The sequence below is a fragment of the Hemitrygon akajei genome, chromosome 11 (assembly GCF_048418815.1).
Source record: "Hemitrygon akajei chromosome 11, sHemAka1.3, whole genome shotgun sequence".
Classification (NCBI taxonomy): domain Eukaryota; kingdom Metazoa; phylum Chordata; class Chondrichthyes; order Myliobatiformes; family Dasyatidae; genus Hemitrygon; species Hemitrygon akajei.
In genome coordinates this window covers 162,673,735-162,693,960 of record NC_133134.1, presented here as the reverse complement: position 1 = coordinate 162,693,960, position 20,226 = coordinate 162,673,735, and the positions used below count along the sequence as shown (strand labels likewise).

Genomic DNA, 20,226 nt, shown 5'->3' with positions numbered 1-20,226 from the left:
AAGCTCCAAAGACAGTTGTGTGTGAAAATCCCAGGAGATCAGTAGATTCTGAGATACTCAAACCACCCTGCCTGGCATCAACAATCATTCCATGGTCAAAGTCACTCCGATGACATTTCTTCTTCATTCTGAGGTTTGCCCTGAACAACATGTAAACCATTTGACCATGTCTGCCTGGTTTTACACATTGAGTTGATGCCACGTTATTACATAAGAACATAAGAATTAGGAGCAAGAGTAGGCCATCTGGCCCATCGAGCCTGCTCCGCCATTCAATAAGATCATGGCTGATCTGGCCATGGACTCATCTCCACCTACCTGCCTTTTCCCCATTACCCCTAATTCCTCTACTATGCAAAAATCTATCCAACCTTGTCTTAAATATATTTATTGAGGTAGCCAAAACTGCTTCATTAGGCAGAGATATCCACAGATTCACCACTCTCTGGGAAAAGCCGTTTCTACTCCCCAGAATCTTGAGGCTATGTGCCCTAGTTCTAGTCTCAGCTACCAGTGGAAACAACTTTCCTGCATCCGTCTTATCTATCCCTTTCATAATTTTATATGTTTCTATAAGATCTCCTCTCATCTAGGCAACAGTCTCTCCTCATACTCTAACCCCCTCTTCTCTGGAATCAACCTGGTGAACCTCTTCTGCAATGTCTCCAAAGCCAGTATATCCTTCCTCAAGTAAGGAGACCAGAACTACAAGCAGTACACTAGATGCCAGTACCCTATACAGTTGCAGCATAACCTCCTTGCTCTTAAATTCAATCCCTCTAGCAATGAAGACCAACATTCCATTTAACCTCTTGATAGCCTGCTGCACCTGCAAACCAATCTTTTGCGATTCATGCACAAGCACTCCCAAGTTCTTCTGCACAGCAGCATGCTGCAATCTTTTATCATTTAAATCATAATCGGATCTTCCATTTTCCCTTCCAAATTGGATGACCACGCATTTATCAACATTGTACTCCATCTGCCAGACCCTTACCTGCTCTCTATACCTCTGTGCAGACTCTGTTTCCTCTGTACAATTTGCTTTTCCACTCAATTAGGTGTCATCAGCAAACTTAAATACACTACACTCAGTCCCCACTTCCTGATCATTAATGTGCATCATGCTCATTACATTAATACTTAGCTTTTTTCCATTAACAAGGTGTACAGATGTACCTAATAAAATGGCCACCGAGTGTATGTACTGCCCTTGCAACTAACATAATTCAGGGATCAAAATACGTTGACTACATTAAACCAACAACGTGACAGGTGGAGCAGGTGTACGGTTCTTGTCACTATACCATCATCCAATTCTTTCCCAAAAGGCTTTACCTTTCTTACCCACCTGCCTTCACCTATCACCTTCTGACTAACTTCCTTCCCTGCCCCAACGCTATTATTCTAACGTCTTCCCCCTTTCTTTCCAATACAGGCTGAAATTCTACTGTTTATTGCCCTCATAGATGCTGCCTGACTTGCTGAGTTTGTGCAATTTAATCTAGTTCTATCTGCCTGTACTCCTCTAAGTCTTTCCTACCTTCTCCCTCTTTCATTACTGCCATCGAGGAGGAGGTACTGTGTAAGATAAATTAAGAGGAAAATTACACTTTGAATTAAATTTTGCGTCAAGCTTGACTAGCAAATTATTGCTCAAGGCTTGGGTCATGAGGATGACAGGAAGAGATTCAGGCAATGCACTGCTTGTGCTAGTTAACAATAGCTATCAATAGATCATGCTAGTGATGAGATATTGTTAACCTTTGTCCAAGATCATAGAGGAACTGACTATAGACGCGCAATTCTAATTTTGTGTATCGTGCAGGAACAAGTGCTTCTTAAAATCGCTGACCAAGTACGTCTGGCTGTTGGCTATTACCCAAAATTTACTGCATAAAGTTAAGATGTAACCTGACATTGACGGGGTCATAAGCAACCCTCAGAGCACTACAACACAGGAACAAGCCTTTTGGCCCTAGTTCATGCCAAACTGTTGTTCTTCCTAGTCCCATCGACTCTCATGTTAACTCCTGAACAATCAGTAATTTACAGAGGACATTAAACCTACCAACCAGCTGGTCTTTGGGGCTGTAGGAGGAAACTAGGGGCACTCAGAGGGGGAAATGCAGTCCCAGGGAGATCATGCAACTCCACACGGACACCACCCAAGACAGAATCGAACCTGGGGAAGCCATGAGACCTGGGTCCGTGCATCAGCTGGAGGACCACTGCATCAACCAACCAGGCTGCAGCCAGTGCCAATGATCACAGGGATGAGAATTCCAATGTCCTTCACCCTTTTGGGAAAGTTCTTTTGCTGCATCCATCATTTCTCTCATCCCTGGGAATACAGAGCCATAAGTTCTTTAAAGGGGAGTGAAGAGAGTACTTGGCACATCGGGCTTCATAAATCAAAATATTGAGGACAGGAATTGGGATGTGACTTTGAAGTTGTACAAGATGCTGGAGAGACCAAATTTAAAGTATTTGTAGTATTGCAATTCTGGTCACCTACCTACAGGAAAGATATCAATAAGCTTGAGAGAGTGCAGAAAAAAAATACAAGGATGATGCCAGGACCTGAGTAACGGGAAAAGACTGAATAGGGTAGAGAATGAGGGGAGATCTTATAGAAGTATACAAAATTGAGGGATATGGATAGGGTCAATGTGTGCATGCTTTTACCCCTCAGGTTGGGTGAGACAAGACCAAGAGGTCATAGGACTAGGTTGAAAGTTGAAAGATTTAAGGGGATTCTGAGGGGAGGAAATCCTTCACTCTGAGGGTGGTGCAAGAATGGAAGGAACTGCCAGTGGAAGTGATAGATGCAGGTTCAATTGCAACATTTAAGAGAAGTTTGGCTAAGTACATGATGGGAGGGGTATGAAGGGTTCAGGTGCAGTTGGATGCGGCTAGGCAGAGGGCCAGGTTGGAATGAACTAAATGGGCCGAAGGGCCTGTTTCTGTTCTGTATACGATTCTATAATTTCACTTCCTTGGGACTCGGGCTCAGGTACACAACATACATGACACAATTGCTCTGCTTACCTCACACCCAGCTGTGCCAAATCACGTTCCGCCAAATAGGGCAGTGCAGCGCCAGATAACTTTTCATCTGGGGAGAGACGGTGGATGGGGGACAACAAAATTCAAAGTGTGGTCAATAAGAAACCTCAGAACTCGCATCATTTCATAGACATCTATACAGATACATACAGTGAGAGTTAAAGAGACTCTTACGATGAAAGGGTGTAACAGTTAGCATGATGTTAATACACAGTTTGGGGTGGAGTTTGGAGTTCAATTCCTACACCGTTTGTATATCCTCCCCATGGAATGTGTGTGTTTTCCCAGGTGCTCTGGTTTCTCCCACGGTCCAAAGACATACCGGGTAGGTTAATAGGTCATTGTAAATTGTCCCATGATTAGGTTAGGGTTAAATTGGGGTTGTCGGGGATACTAGGACGGTGTGGCTTGAAGGCCCTACTCAGCACTGTCCTGTTAAAAAAAATTTAAAACTAGAAAAATGGAGGCCCACGAGGGACGTGTTGGAAACCACTTTTTTTAAATAATACTTTTTATGAGATTTCTACTTTTTAAACAAACTCATATTTTTCACATTCACTGGCAGAAAACGGTATAGCAGGCAGACTGACGGTTTATCACCTTTCTCATCTTTTATTGGCTAAGTATAAACACATTACCCATGTGATACAATTGGTTTAATTATGTCACCTATTAACTAATTTATCCCCAAGGAATTTCCCTCATCTAAAAAAGTCACGGATGTTTTAGAAGTGCCATCTCCATTCCTTTGTCTTATACCTCTCAGCATTGTTTCTTAGATCTTTAGTTTGCTTAGTATTCATATATCCATTTGTACTCTGAATAAACTGGGATCTCGTCATTCCTGATTCCCAGAAGAGCCCTAAGGATCAGGAAATAAACAGTAATCCAGAGGGAGAGGTTAGATTGATCATAGAGTAAGTTAATATCATGGAGGTAAGGGCCTCTACTGTACTGTAATGTTCTATGTCCTGTTCTCTCAAATGTCCTGTTTGCCTTCTAACACAAACCCCAACCTCCCTAATCTCTCTTTGTAACTGTAGTCCCTCACCACACGATTAAAGATCGTTGTTGGACCCTCTCTTAATGCCTGCATTTTCTCCATCTACTGTGGCCAGATATGAAGTGAGGACACTCTATAAAGTTCCATCATGAATTCCTGTTTTTATATGCTATCAACCTTTGTTTAATGATGGAATTCTGTTCAACTTATTCAGCACATTCTCAACCAGCCTTGTTAGCTTCAATTTTTCCATTTCAGACTCTTGCAAATTTCTCTATTTCTCAAATTTCAGGGGTTCACAATCTTTTTAATGCCACAGACCCCTACCATTAACCGAGGGGTCCATGGACCCAGGTTGAGAACCCCTGCTCTGGATATTCTTTGGGCTATTCTGACTGGCTGTTTCATCACCTGATGTGGAGGCTCCAATACACAGGATTGTAAAAGACTGCAGAAGGTTGTAGACTCAGCCATCCCCCATCACGGGCACAACCCTCCCCATCATCGAGGCCATCTTTAAAAGATGGCATCTCAAGAAGGGGTGGCATCTATCTCTAAGGACCATAAACATCTGGGACATGCCCTCTTCTTGTTACTACCATTGGGAAGGAGGAACTAGAGCTTGCAGACCCACACTCAGTGATTTAGGAACAGCTCCTTCCCCTTTGCCAGCAGATTCCTGAGTGATCATGAACATTACTTAGTCACTTATTTTTGCACTACTTATTTTGTAATGTATGATAATTTTTATAACCATATAACAATTACAGCACGAAAACAGGCCATCTAGTCCGTGATGAACACTTACTCTCACCTAGTCCCACCTACCTGCACTCAGCCCATAACCCTCCATTCCTTTCCTGTCCATATACCCATCCAATTTTTTTTTTAAATGACAATATCGAACCTGCCTCTACCACTTTTACTGGAAGTTCGTTCCACACAGCTACCACTCCCCCTCGTGTTGCCCCCAACTCTCAACTCATGTCCTCTTATTTGAATCATGTCAACTCTATCTATCCCCCTCATAATTTTAAATACCTCTATCAAGTCCCCCCTCAACCTTCTACGCTCCAAAGAATAAAGACCTAACTTATAACCATATAACATATAACAATCACAGCACGGAAACAGGCCATTCCGGCCCTCCTAGTCCGTGCCGAACTCTTAATCTCACCTAGTCCCACCTACCCGCACTCAGCCCATATAACCCTCCACTCCTTTCCTGTCCATATACCTATCCAATTTTACCTTAAATGACACAACTGAACTGGCCTCTACTACTTCTACAGGAAGCTCATTCCACACAGTTATCACTCTCTTTGTAAAGAAATACCCCCTCGTGTTTCCCTTAAACTTTTGTCCCCTAACTTTCAAATCATGTCCTCTCGTTTGAATCTCCCCTACTCTCAATGGAAACAGCCTATTCACGTCAACTCTATCTATCCCTCTCAAAATTTTAAATACCTCGATCAAATCCCCCCTCAACCTTCTATGCTCCAATGAATAGAGACCTAACTTGTTCAACCTTTCTCTGTAACTTAAGTGCTGAAACCCAGGTAACATCCTAGTAAATCGTCTCTGCACTCTCTCTAATTTATTGATATCTTTCCTATAATTCGGTGACCAGAACTGTACACAATATTCCAAATTTGGCCTTACCAATGCCTTGTACAATTTTAACATTACATCCCAACTTCTGTACTCAATGCTCTGATTTATAAAGGCCAGCGTTCCAAAAGCCTTCTTCACCACCCTATCTACTTGAGACTCCACCTTCAGGGAACTATGCACTGTTATTCCTAGATCTCTCTGTTCCACTGCATTCCTCAATGCCCTACCATTTACCCTGTATGTTCTATTTGGATTATTCCTGCCAAAATGTAGAACCTCACACTTCTCAGCATTAAACTCCATCTGCCAACGTTCAGCCCATTCTTCTAACCGGCATAAATCTCCCTGCAAGCTTTGAAAACCCACCTCATTATCCACAACACCTCCTACCTTAGTATCATCAGCATACTTACTAATCCAATTTACCACCCCATCATCCAGATCATTTATGTATATTACAAACAACATTGGGCCCAAAACAGATCCCTGAGGCACCCCGCTAGTCACCGGCCTCCATCCCGATAAACAATTATCCACCACTACTCTCTGGCATCTCCCATCTAGCCACTGTTGAATCCATTTTATTACTCCAGTATTAATACCTAACGACTGAACCTTCTTAACTAACCTTCCATGTGGAACTTTGTCAAAGGCCTTGCTGAAGTCCATATAGACTACATCCACTGCCTTACCCTCGTCAACATTCCTCGTAACTACTTCAAAAAATTCAATAAGGTTTGTCAAACATGACCTTCCATGCACAAATCCATGCTGGCTACTCCTAATCAGATCCTGTCTATCCAGATAATTATAAATACTATCTCTAAGAATACTTTCCATTAATTTACCCACCACTGATGTCAAACTGACAGGTCTATAATTGCCAGGCTTACTTCTAGAACCCTTTTTAAACAATGGAACCACATGGGCAATACGCCAATCCTCTGGCACAATCCCCGTTTCTAATGACATCTGAAAGATCTCCGTCAGAGCTCCTACTATCTCTACACAAACTTCCCTCAAGGTCCTGGGGAATATCCTGTCAGGACTCGGAGATTTATCCACTTTTAAATTTCTTAAAAGTGCCAGTACTTCCACCTCTTTAATTGTCATAGGTTCCATAACTTCCTTACTTGTTTCCCACACCTTACACCATTCAATATCCTTCTCCTTAGTGAATACCGAAGAGAAGAAATCGTTCAAAATCTCTCCCATCTCCCTCGGCTCCACACATAGCTGACCACCCTGATTCTCTAAGGGACCAATTTTATCCCTCACTATCCTCTTGCTTTTAATATAACTGTAGAAGCCTTTCGGATTTACTTCCACCTTATTTGCCAACCCAAACTCGTAACTTCTTTTAGCTTTTCTAATCTCTTTCTCAAGATTCCTTTTACATTCTTTATATTCCTCAAGCAATTCCTTTACTCCATGCTGCCTATATCTATTGTAGACATCCCTCTTTTTTCGAACCAAGTTTCTAATATCCCTTGAAAACCATGGCGCTTTCAAACCTTTAACCTTTCCTTTCAACCGAACAGGAACATAAAGATTCTGTATCTTTATTTCACCCTTAAATAATTTCACCCTTAAATGACCTCCATTTCTCTATTACATCCTTCCCATAAAACAACTTGACCCAATCCACTCTCTCTAAATCCCTGCGCATCTCCTCAAAGTTAGCCTTTCTCCAATCAAAAATCTCAACTCTAGGTCCAGTCCTGTCCTTCTCCATAATTATATTGAAGTTAATGCTATTGTGATCACTGGACCCAAAGTGCTCCCCAACACATACATCTGTCAGCTGACCTATCGCATTCCCTAACAGGAGATCCAACACTGCCCCATCTCTAGTTGGTACTTCTATGTATTGTTGCAAAAAACTATCCTGCACACATTTCACAAACTCTAAACCATCCAGCCCTTTTACAGAATGAGCTTCCCAATCTATGTGTGGAAAATTAAAATCTCCCACAATCACCACCTTGTGTTTACTACAAATATCTGCTATCTCCTTACACATTTGCTCTTCCAACTCACGCTCGCCATTAGGTGGCCTATAATACACTCCTATCAGTGTTACTACACCTTTCCCATTTCTTAATTCCACCCAAATAGCCTCCCTAGAGGAGCTCTCTAATCTATCCTTCCAAAGCACCGCCATAAGATTTTCTCAGACAAGCAATGCAACACCTCTTCCTCTGGCCCCTCCTACTCTATCACACCTGAAGCAACTAAATCCAGGAATATTTAGTTGCCAATCACACCCTTCCTGCAACCATGTTTCACTAATAGCTACAACATCATAATTCCAGGTATCAATCCATGCTTTAAGCTCATCCACCTTTCTTACAATGCTCCTAGCATTAAAATAGATACATTTAAGATACTCTCCACCTCCTCCTCTCTTTTCATCCCTAGCAATGCATTCAAATTTATTATCCTTTTCTTTCTTCTCCCCTACATCTTCGGGCTGAGCGCATCCCTTCTCCATCACCTGCCCTAAGGTTAAGATCTTAACTTGTAGATTAAGACCTACAAGTATCTGGGAGTACAGTTAGACGAGAAGCTAGACTGGACTGCCAACACAGATGCCTTGTGCAGGAAGGCACAGAGTCGACTGTACTTCCTTAGAAGGTTGGCGTCATTCAATGTCTGTAGTGAGATGCTGAAGATGTTCTATAGGTCAGTTGTGGAGAGCGCCCTCTTCTTTGTGGTGGCGTGTTGGGGAGGCAGCATTAAGAAGAGGGACGCCTCACGTCTTAATAAGCTGGTAAGGAAGGCGGGCTCTGTCGTGGGCAAAGTACTGGAGAGTATAACATCGGCAGCAGAGCGAAGGGCGCTTAGTAGGCTACGGTCAATTATGGAAAACCCTGAACATCCTCTACATAGCACCATCCAGAGACAGAGAAGCAGTTTCAGCGACAGGTTGCTATCGATGCAATGCTCCTCAGACAGGATGAAGAGATCGATACTCCCCAATGCCATTCGGCTTTACAATTCAACCGCCAGGAGTAAGATATGTTAAAGTGCCGGGGTTAGGACTCAATGTATTAAGTAAACTACTTAAGAACTTTTTAAAAGCTATTATTAGATAGATAGATAGATAGATACTTTATTCATCCCCATGGGGAAATTCAACTTTTTTCCAATGTCCCATACACTTGTTGTAGCAAAACTAATTACATACAATACTTAACTCAGTAAAAAATATGATATGCATCTAAATCACTATCTCAAAAAGCATTAATAATAGCTTTTAAAAAGTTCTTAAGTCCTGGTGGTAGAATTGTAAAGCCTAATGGCATTGGGGAGTATTGACCTCTTCATCCTGTCTGAGGAGCATTGCATCGATAGTAACCTGTCGCTGAAACTGCTTCTCTGTCTCTGGATGGTGCTATGTAGAGGATGTTCAGAGTTATCCATAATTGACCGTAGCCTACTCAGCGCCCTTCGCTCAGCTACCGATGTTAAACTCTCCAGTACTTTGCCCACGACAGAGCCCGCCTTCCTTACCAGCTTATTAAGACGTGAGGCGTCCCTCTTCTTAATGCTTCCTCCCCAACACGCCACCACAAAGAAGAGGGCGCTCTCCACAACTGACCTATAGAACATCTTCAGCATCTCACTACAGACATTGAATGACGCCAACCTTCTTAGGAAGTACAGTCGACTCTGTGCCTTCCTGCACAAGGCATCTGTGTTGGCAGTCCAGTCTAGCTTCTCGTCTAACTGTACTCCCAGATACTTGTAGGTCTTAACCTGCTCCACAAATTCTCCATTAATGGTCACTGGCTCCATATGAGGCCTAGATCTCCTAAAGTCCACCACCATCTCCTTGGTCTTGGTGATATTGAGACGCAGGTAGTTTGAGTTGCACCATATCACAAAGTCCTGTATCAGTTTCCTATACTCCTCCTCCTGTCCATTCCTGACACACCCCACTATGGCCGTGTCATCAGCGAACTTCTGCACATGGCAGGACTCCGAGTTATATTGGAAGTCTGATGCTTTTTGAGAGTGTGATTTAGCTGCATATCATATTTTTACTGAGTTAAGTATTGTATGTAATTAGTTTTGCTATAACAAGTGTATGGGACATTGGAAAAAATGTTGAATTTCCCCATGGGGATGAATAAAGTATCTATCTATCTATCTATCTTTCCTCCCTCACACACTGTCTACTTACTTGCTCTACTGGTGAACTAACCTCCTCTCCCATAGTTTCCTCAAATTGATTTCCGCCCCCCCCATCTTACTAGTTTAAAGTCTGCCCTGTAGCCCTAGCAAACCTCCCCGCTAGGATATTGGTCCCCCCAGGATTCAAGTGTAACCCGTCCTTCTTGAACAGGTCACGCCTGCCCCAGAAGAGGTCCCAATGATCCAGAAACTTGAATCCCTGCCCCCTGCTCCAATCCCTCAGCCACACATTCATCCTCCACCTAATTCCATTCCTACTCTCACTGTCGCGTGGCACAGGCAGTAATCCCGAGATTACTACCTTTGCGGTCCTTCTTCTTAACTGCCTTCCTAACTCCCTATACTCTCGTTTCAGGACCTCTTCCCCTTTCCTATCTATGTCATTGGTACCTACATGTACCACGACCTCTGGCTCCTCACCCTCCCACTTCAGGATATCTTGGACGCGATCAAGATAACTTGTTCAACCTTTCTCTGTAACTTAGGTGCTGAAACCCAGGTAACATTCTAGTAAATCTTCTCTGTACTCTCTCTATTTTGTTGACATCTTTCCTATAATTCGGTGACCAGAACTGTACGCAATACTCCAAATTTGGCCTCACCAATGCCTTGTACAATTTTAACATTGCATCTCAATTCCTATACTCAATGCTCTGATTTATAAAGGCCAGCATACCAAAAGCTTTCTTCACCACCCTATCCACATGAGATTCCACCATCAGGGAACTATGCACCATTATTCCCAGATCACTCTGTTCTACTGCATTCCTCAATACCCTACCATTTACCATGTATGTCCTATTTTGATTAGTCCTACCAAAATGTAGCACCTCACACTTATCTTGCTCTGTACTATTGTCAAGAAACAACAATTTTCACAATATACAGATCAGTGAGAACAGAACAGATTCTGTCTGATTCATTAATCAGATTTATTATCAGACACGATCACAAAATTTGTTCTTCTGTGGCAGCAAAAAAAAAAGACAAAAGTTTACTATACTTTATAATAAAAAATGTCTCTCAAAGTGGAACCCTACGTCCTGGTTGCAAGAGGTGGTATTGAGAAATATACCTGACATAATCACTATATATACCTGAAATATAACCACTATGTACTAGCTATTTTCTACACTATGTAATCACTCCTATGTACTGAATATTACTATGTATTATTTTACTAGACACATTTTGCTATGTATTGTTTTAACTAGATACTTTGTACTCTCTTAGCTGCATACTGTGGCAATTACAGAACACCTGTTTAGCTAGCAGCACTAATTAGCTGAAATGTACTCCATGTATTACACTCAGCCTTTGTTTAGTAAGAGATAACGGTGGTGGACAGGATGGTGCGAGCAGGAATGTAATGTGAGGGAGGTTGTCTGGAAAAAATAACCTTGGCCAGGAATGGGGCCCCAATGCGAACGGGTGAGAAATAATGGTGGCGCACCGAGAGCTAGGCAAGAGCAATTGATTAGTTAATGTGTAGATGATATGCAACTAAAAATTGATTGGGTATGCTGATAAAACCGAAATGTAACTGAGATAAGAAATTACTATAAAGAATGCTGTACACCAGAGCTCGGTGGGCTTTCGGTGACAAGTTCATTGATTGCCTCAGCCTTTGTTTGCAAATAAAGGTTTAAACTTCTCGAAGAATTGTCTGCGTCTCCTGGTCATTTCAAGTAACCACGACAGTGGAAACAGGTAAGGCTGGCAAACAGGGATCTGGGGAAGCTATCCAGGCCAATCCCCTGTACAGTGGATACAATGGATTGAAGAAACGTTGATAAACTCCAACCAGACCATCGACTTTGGATGATGGGGATGGACGGTCATCAATGGCCTATGCTCCACTGGGAGCTCAGAGCCCAAGTAAATAACAATAAACAATATACAAAATAATAAACAGAGCAAAAAATAGGGAGGTGGTGCTCATAGTCCATTCAGAAATCTGATGGCGGAGGGGAAGATGCTGTTTCTAAAACATTAAGTTTGCATCTTTAGGCTCCCGTAGCTCCATCCTGATGGTAGTAATGAGAAGAGGGTCCTCAATGATGGATGCTGTCTTCTTGAGGCATTGCCTTTTGAAGGTGTCATCAATTTAATATTTTTAAATGAAATTGTAATTATCTATTTTGCAGTCTATTTAAGACAAAATACAAGAGTTTATACACTAACTTGTTTTAAGGTTTCCTACACCTTTGCACTTTTATTCTCCCACACTTGCCTGCTCCAGCAAAAAAAAAGCTACAAGAGGCCTTAGAGAAATTTATCAAGGCTTCCTGCTGAATTTGAGGAGGTTTGATATGTCATCAAAGACACTCACAAATATCTACAGATGTACCGCAGAGAGCATTCTAACTCTCTGCATCACCATCTGGTACGGGGGTGGGGGAGGGAGCTACTGCACAGGATCGAAATAAACTGCGTAGCATTGTAAACTCATCAGCCCCATCATGGTTACTAGCCTCTGTAGCCTCCAGGTTAGCTTCAAGGAGCTGCGTCCATCATTAAGGATCTTCACCACCCACCACCCAGGTCATGCCCTCTTCTCATTGCTAGAAGACACGCACTCAACAAATCAGGATCAGCTTCTTCCCCTCTGCCATCCGATTGCTGAATGGACACTGAACCAGTGAACACTACCTCACTTTTTTTTTAAATTTCCTTTTTTTTGCACTACTTATCTAATTAGTAACCATTACAGAAAAAAAGCACCTGGTCCACCAACAAAAAACAACAGAAATTTTAAACACAATTAATTCTGCAGATGCTGGAAATTCAGAGCAAGACACACACAAAAATGTGGAGGAACTCAGCAGGTCAGGTAGCATCTCTGGAGGGGAATAAACAGTCAAGGTTTCAGACTGCCTCTTCAGCAGGAATGCAGTCCTTAAATACTCTGACTCACGTGGTTGCTGACAAATCCTACTGGCGGATTCTTACAATATTCAATATTGTTTAATGTCATTTCCAATATACAAGTGTAAAGGAGAACGTGTAAAGTGTAGTCGTACTCCGGATCTGATGCAGCACAAAGAACAGTATCAGAATCAGGTTTATTATCACCGGTATGTGAAGTGAAATGTGTTAACTTAGCAGCAGCAGTTCAATGCAATACATAATGAGGGAGGGAGAAAATAATAATAAATGAAATAAAACATAATAATAAACAAGTAAATCAATTACGTGTATTGAATAGATTTAAAAGAATGTGCAAAACAGAAATACTGTACATTTAAAAAGTGAGAAAGATAAAAAAGTAACATAAAGAACACAATAATTTAAAAAATACACAAATATAGATGCATAAAATAGCTTATACATAAATTAACTGTACGTCCATAAGGTGACGCGAGGCACAAGAATGTCTGTTCACCAGGGGACTGACAGGAAATGATGGTAGTGGTGGTTGGGGTGTGGAGGTGTTAGCAGCCTTACTGCTCGGGGGGGAGTAAATGTTTTTGAGTCTGGTGATCCCGATGGACGCTACGTGGCCTCTTCCCTAATGGGAGTAGGACAAACAGGGTGGGTAGGATCCTTCAAATTACTGGCCCTTTTCCGTGCATATATCCTTGATGGCGGGTAGGCTGGTGCCGGAGATGCGTTGGGCAGTTTTGACAATACTGTAATGGCCATTTAGTTCAAAGAGAATTCGGAATGCTGGTCTTAGCAGTGACATTCACATTCCCCATGGTGAATAAAAAGCAGCACCGGCGATGTCAAGTTACGCAACCACACCGTAGTGCGTTCATTCAATGTTACTGATATTACACCGAATAGAAATGTCGCAGCAAAACACATGAAGGGATGACAACGACTCTGAAATGATCAGCGCGGTGAGAGAGAAGGCTTCCGCAAGATTTGCAGGGACTTGGGTGCGTTTGGTCCACTAAGTACAGGAAAAGGATGAAGCATTGGGAGGAAGTGCCGGCCTCTTTGGCACGTGGTGAAACTATTGCAAGGAGTAAGTCTCTAGCAGAACACTGGAGGGACTGTACTGCTTTTCCCAAAGAGCCGGCGCAAGCACGGGCTTGCTTGTTCGCACGTTTCTCTGATTCCATACTTGCCTCTGAACAATTGCTCAAACGTTTCCAAGCCTTGCATCCGCAGGAAGCTGCAGACATCCTCCACGTCCCATTCCAGGTAATTCGATTTTTTCAACAGCAGATCTTCCTTCTCGTGGGTCGAGGACCTCCGTCTCTTGCGCATTTCGCCCCAGTTCATCTCGTTCCTCCGAGTCTCCACGGCACGGAACGGGCTGATGCCGTCTGCGCCTGCGCACTGCCCGTAACGGACAGGTTTGAAGCCCCTCCCCGACCCCTCTGCTGTCAATCAAACTCGCTCAACGTCCCGCCCAATTCAGCGCTTATTATAGTAACAAGAAACAAAAGAAAATCTGCAAATGCTGGAAATCCAAGCGGCGAACACAAAATTCTGGAGGAACTCAGCAGGCCAGGCAGCATTCTGGGGAGGAGAACCAGAGGGAGCTGATGAGGAGGGAAAGGGGAATGGTGAAGAAGAGTGGGTGGGGGCAATTACTGGAGTTTCGAGAAATCAAAGTTCATGCCATCAGGTTGGAATATAAGATGCTGTTCCTCCAACCTGTGTGTGTCCTCATTGCGGCAGCAGAGGAAGCTTTGGACTGACATGGGGAATGGGAATGGGGAGTAGAATTGAAATGGCTGGCCACTGAGAGATCCCGCTTTCTGTGGCGGACGGAGCAAAAGTCCTCCGCAAACCGTCTCCCAGTCTACGTTGGGTCTCACAGGAGGCTGCACCGGGAGCACTGGATACAGTAGATCACCCCAACAGACTCACGGGTGAAGTGTCGCCACACTTGGAAGGATTTTTTGCAGTCCTGAATGGTAGTGAGGGAGATGGTGTAGGGGCAAGTGTAGCACTTCTGCTTGTAAGTAGCAGGAGGGAGATCAGTGGGAAGGCAAGAGTGGACAAGGGAATCACGTAGGGAGCGATCCCTGCGGAAAGCAGAAAGTGGGGGGAGTGAAAGATGTACTTGGCGGTGGAATCCCATTGGAGATAGGAAAAAGTTATGGAGAATTATGTGCTGGATGCGGAGGGTGCTTGGTGAGGACAAGAGGAACCCTAACTCTGGTGTGGCAGCAGGTGGATGGGTTGAGGGCAGAAGTGCGTGAAATAGAGATGCAGGTGATGGCAGCATTGATGGTGGAGGAAGGGAAGCCTCTTTCTTTGAAGGAGGACATCTCAGTGGTCCTCCTTCCATAGGAGCAGAATTGGGCCATTCGGCTCACTGAGTCTGCTCCAACATATCAGGATGGCTGATGATTTCCCTCTCAACCCCATTCTTCTGCCTTCTCCCCATAACCTCTCACAAATCAGGAACCTCCTCCTTGAATATGCTCAATAACTTGGTTTCCACGGCCACCTGTGGCAATGAATTCCACAGATTCACCACCTTCTGGCTGAAGAAATTCCTCATCTCTGTTCTAAGTGGTTGACCCTCTATCTTGAGGCTGCGTCCTCTGGTCCTAGACTCACCCACCAGAGGAAATGTCATCTTCACATCCACTCTATCTAGGCCTTTCAGCATTCGATAGGTTTCAATGAGATCACCCCTCATCCTTCTAAATTCCGTCGAGTACAGGCCCTGAGCCTTCAATCACAGCTCATATGATAACACTTTCATTCCAGGAATCATTCTCGTGAACTTCCTCTGGGCCCACTCCAATGTCAGCACATCCTTTCTTAGACAAGGGGTCCAAAACTGCTCACAATACTCCGTGAGGCCTCACCAATGGCATATAAAGCCTCAACATTACATCCTTCTTTTAATATTCTAATCCTCTTTAAATAAATCCTAACATCACTTTCATCTTCCTCATCTCTGATGAGGAATAAGCAGTCAGCATCTCGGCCCAATATGTGGACTGTTTATTTATTTCCACGGACACTGCCTGGCCTGCTGAGTTCCTCCAGCATTTTGTGTATGTTGCTTTGGATCAGCATCTGCAGATTTTCTTGAGTTTTGGAATCCAGAAAGGATCCCTTTATTCCCACTCTTTGCCTCGTGCCAATTAGCCAGTGCTCTATCCATACTAGTATCTTTCCTGTAATACCTTGGGCTCTCATCTTGCTTAGCAGCCTCATGTTCAGAATGTCATCAAAGGCCTTCTGAAAATCCAAGGACACAACATCCACCAATTCTCCTTTGTCTATCTTCCTTGTTATTTCTTCAAAGAAATTCCAACAGATTCATTAGGCAGAATTTTCCCTTGATGAAACCATGCTCTTAAGCCTATTTTGTCAAGTTCCCCAAAATCACATCCTTAATAATCAACACCAACATCATCCCAACCACCAAGGTCAAGTTAGTTGGCTTCTAGTTTCCTTTACTGGCCTTCCTTCATGAAGAGTGGATTTACATTTGCAAATTTCCAGTCCTCTGGAACCACACCAGAATCCATAGATTCTTGAAAAATCGTTACTAATGCCTCCACATTCTCTTCAGCCACCTCCTTTAGAACCCTGCGGGGTACACCATCTGGTCCAAGTCACTTATTTACCACCAGATCTTTCAGCTTCCCAAGTACCATCTCCCTAGTAATAGCAACGGCACTCACTTCTGCACCCTGACACTCTTGATCTTCTGGCATACTAACAGTGGATTCGACAGTGAAGACTGATGCAAAATACTTATTCAATTTGTCCGCCATTTTCTTGTCCTTGTTACTAGCTCTCCAGTGTCATTTTCTAACGGTCCAATATCTTTTCTCATCTCTCTTGCTATTTATATATCCGAAAAACTTTTTGTATCATTTTTTGATATTATTGACTAGCTTACCTACCTTTCCTCCCTTCCCTCAAGGCATTTTTTAGTTGCCATCTGTTGTGTTTTAACACATCCCCAAAGCTCTGACTTCCCATTAATTTTTGCTCTTTTATATGCTCTTTCCTTTGATTTTTACCTGGATTCTCTGTTTCAGGAGGTAGTCACACCCATTAGAATAGCTCCCTCAAATTCAGTCTGTGGTTGGGGACAAGAGGGTGTGGCTGTGAGTGAGGTGGGTAGTGGGATTCAAGAGACAGTGCTGGAGGGGCCTCAGCCCTTGAGCTTGTCCAACAGGTCTGAGATTTTTGCTCCCTGTGTGGATGAGAGTCGGGGACTGTAGGAAGGATTAACAACATAACTGTGGCACTGTGGTTCAGGGAGCCATTCAAGAGGGGGGAAAGAAGAGAAATGTAGTGATAATTGGGGATAGTATAGTCAGGGGAATAGACAGAGTTTTCTGTCACAATGATAGCGCATCCTGAAGGCTGTGTTGCCTGCCTGGTGCCCAGGTTTGGGACATCTTATCTGACCTGCAGAGGAATTTGCAGTGGGAGGGGAAAGATCCTGTTGTCTGGTCCATGTGGGTACCAACAACATAGGTACAATGAGGAAAGAGGTTCTGCTAATAGAATTTGAGCAGTGAGGGAATAAATTAAAAAGCAGAACTGAAAAGATAGTAATCTCTGGATTGGCATAGGGTCAAGAAGATTAGAAAGTTAAGTGTGTGGCTCAAGGATTGATGTGGGAGAAGTGGGTTTGAATTCATGGGAAATTGGCACCAGTATTGGGGAAGGAGGGAGCTGTACCAATGGGACGGGCTCCCCCTGAACCATGATGGGACCTGGATCCTAGCAAATCACAAAACTAGGGCTATGGATAGGGCTTTAATAGTGTGTGTGTGTGGGGGGGGGGGGGGTTCAACAGACTGGAGAAGTATGGATAAAGTAAAAATGAAAATTGTGGATAAAGGTAAAGAAAAAACAAAAGATAAAAAAGGAAAGTAAGAGTGGAGTGAAGGGAAGTCAAGTGCAAAAGAGTAAGAGATTACAAGATTTTGAAAGCACAATTTTGAAGGGGCACTTTATTAGAATGCCCATGGTATTCGAAACAAGGTCAGTGAACTTGTGGCTCAAATCAGCACAAAGAGGTATGATTTAGTGGCTATTTCAGAGACGGGGGGAGGCATTACTGGAATTTTGCAAAATTGATGTTCATGCCATCAGGTTGGAGGCTACTCAGATGGAATATAAGATGCTGTTCCTCCACCCTGAGTGTGACCTCATCACTAACATCGGGAATGAAAAGTAAAATTTAAATGGGTGGCCACTGGGAGATCCCACTTTTTCTGGCAGACAGAGAGTAGGTGCTCGGCAAAGTGGTCTCCCAATCAACGTCGGGTCTCACCGATACACAGGAGGCCACACCGAGAACAGCAGATATAGTAAATAATCGCAACAGACACACAGGTGAGGTGTCGCCTCTCCTGGAAAGACTGTTTAGGGCCCTGACTGGTAGTGAGGTAGGAGGTGTAGGGGCAGGTGTGACACTTGTTCTGCTTGCAAGGATATTTGCCAGGAGGGAGATCAGTGGAGAGGGACAAATGGACAAGGAAGTCACGTAGGGACTGATCCCTGCAGAAAGCAGAAAGTTGGGGTAGTGGAGGGGGGGAGAAGTTGTGCTTGGTGGTGGGATCCATTGGAGATGGCAGAAATTATGGAGAATTAGGTGCTGTGCATGGAGGCTGGTGGAGTGGTAGGTGAGGACAAGAGGAACCCTTTCCCTGGTGAGGTGGCGGGAGCATGGGGTGAGGGGGATGTGTGCAAAATGGAAGAATTGCGGGTGAGGTCTGCATTGATGGTGAAAGAAGGGAAGCCTCTTTCTTTGAAAAAATATTACATCTTCTTAATGGGAATGCGTGGAGAATGAAATGGGTTAGAGTAGGATTAGATAAGTAGTACACAATGGTTGGCCAAAGGGCTTGTTTTCATATGACACAATCTGCCAGATGTATGGAAAACTCTCCTCTCCATCATTAACGAGCCAGTACTCACATTTACAATGAGAACTTCTGCCTTGAGTTGGTGGAGCAGCTGCAACCATTTCATCAGCCGGACCATCAATCTTGTTCTAAAAGAGAGAGAAAACATTGCAACTGGGTTGGATTAAATTTGGTTAAGTGCAAGAAAAATCCAATGTGCAATAAGGCACACACCACAGTCTGTGATAGTAAACCCCTGCTGTGATAGTAAGATACCAATGTCCGTTCAGGGAAAGAGTGATGAACCTTTACAGTCGTAGTCATAGAAAGGCACCACAGAGATACAGGCCATTCGACCTATCTGCCGAAACATTTAAACAGCTTACTCCCATCGACCTGCACTGGGACCATAGCCCTCCATACCCCTACCATCCATGTACCTATCCAGACGTCTCTTACAGGTTGAAATCAAGCTCGCATGCATCATTTGTGCTGGCAGCTCATTCCGCACTCTCACGACCCTCTGTGTGGAGAAGTTTACCCTCATGTTCCCCTTAAACCTTTCACCTTTCACTCCTAACCCATAACCTCAAGATGTAGACCCACATTACCTCAGTGGAAAAGCCTGCTTGCATTTACTCTATCTATACCCCTCATAATTTTGTATACCTCTATCCAATCTCCCCTGAATCTTCTATGTTCCAAGGAATGAAATCCTATCCTATTCAATCTCTCCTTATAACTCAGGTCCTTCAGACCCAGCAACATCCTTGTACATTTTCTCCATACTCTTTCAATCTTATTAAAATTTTTCCTATAAGTAAGTGGCCAAACCTGCATACGCTTCTCCAAATTAGGCTTCTCTGATGTTTTACACAACTTCAACATAATATCTCATCTCTTGTACTCAGTATTTTGATTTATGAAGGCCAATGTGCCCACAGCTTTCTTTACAAACATATTTATCTGTGCTGCCACTTTCAATGATGGACCTGTATTCCTTTTCTCCTACTGCACTGCTCTCCCTACCGTTTACTGTGTAAGACCTACCTTGGTTGGTCTTAACAAAATGCAGCTCCTAGCACTGTCTGCATTAAATTCCACCTGCCATTTTGGAATGGGAATGGGAAAGAGACTTGAAATGACAGCCACTGGGAGATCCTGCTTCTTCTGGCAGACAGAGAGTAGGTGCTCAGTGAAGCTGTCTCCCGATCTGCAACGGGTCTCTCCGATAAATAGGAGGCCACACCAGGAACACCAGATATATACTAGGTGACCCCAGCAGACTCACAGGTGAAGTACTGCCTCACCTGGAAGGACTGTTTGGGACCATGAACGGTAGTGAAGGAGGAGGTGGTGTAGGGGCAGGTGTACCGCTTGCAAGGATAAGTGCCAGGAGGGAAAGATATGCTTGGTGGTTTGCACATCTTTCCCTCCCCCTCCCACTTTCTGCAGGGAACGCTCCTGACATGACTCCCTTGTCCATTCATCCTTCCCCACTGATCTCCCTCATTCATGGCATTTATCCTCACAAGTGGATCAAGT

At 43.6% G+C, this 20,226-nt stretch overlaps 1 protein-coding gene and 1 long non-coding RNA gene across 2 annotated transcripts in view; both read right to left on the bottom strand.

Annotated features, from left to right (window-relative positions):
• LOC140736212 (deoxynucleoside triphosphate triphosphohydrolase SAMHD1-like) overlaps positions 1–14,231 on the bottom strand; it is a 55,947-nt gene extending 41,716 nt beyond the window's left edge. Inside the window, exons 1-2 of the mRNA XM_073062123.1 lie at positions 13,963–14,231; positions 3,052–3,118 (exon numbers count right to left, since the gene is read on the bottom strand). Of these exons, the coding sequence (XP_072918224.1) occupies positions 3,052–3,118; positions 13,963–14,119 (224 nt within the window). The 5' untranslated portion in view covers positions 14,120–14,231. The remainder of the gene's footprint in view (positions 1–3,051; positions 3,119–13,962) is intronic.
• A 4,190-nt stretch (positions 14,232–18,421) lies between these two features.
• LOC140736213 (uncharacterized) overlaps positions 18,422–20,226 on the bottom strand; it is a 32,452-nt gene continuing 30,647 nt past the window's right edge. Inside the window, exon 3 of the long non-coding RNA XR_012100906.1 lies at positions 18,422–18,830. This is a non-coding gene — a long non-coding RNA (uncharacterized lncRNA). The remainder of the gene's footprint in view (positions 18,831–20,226) is intronic.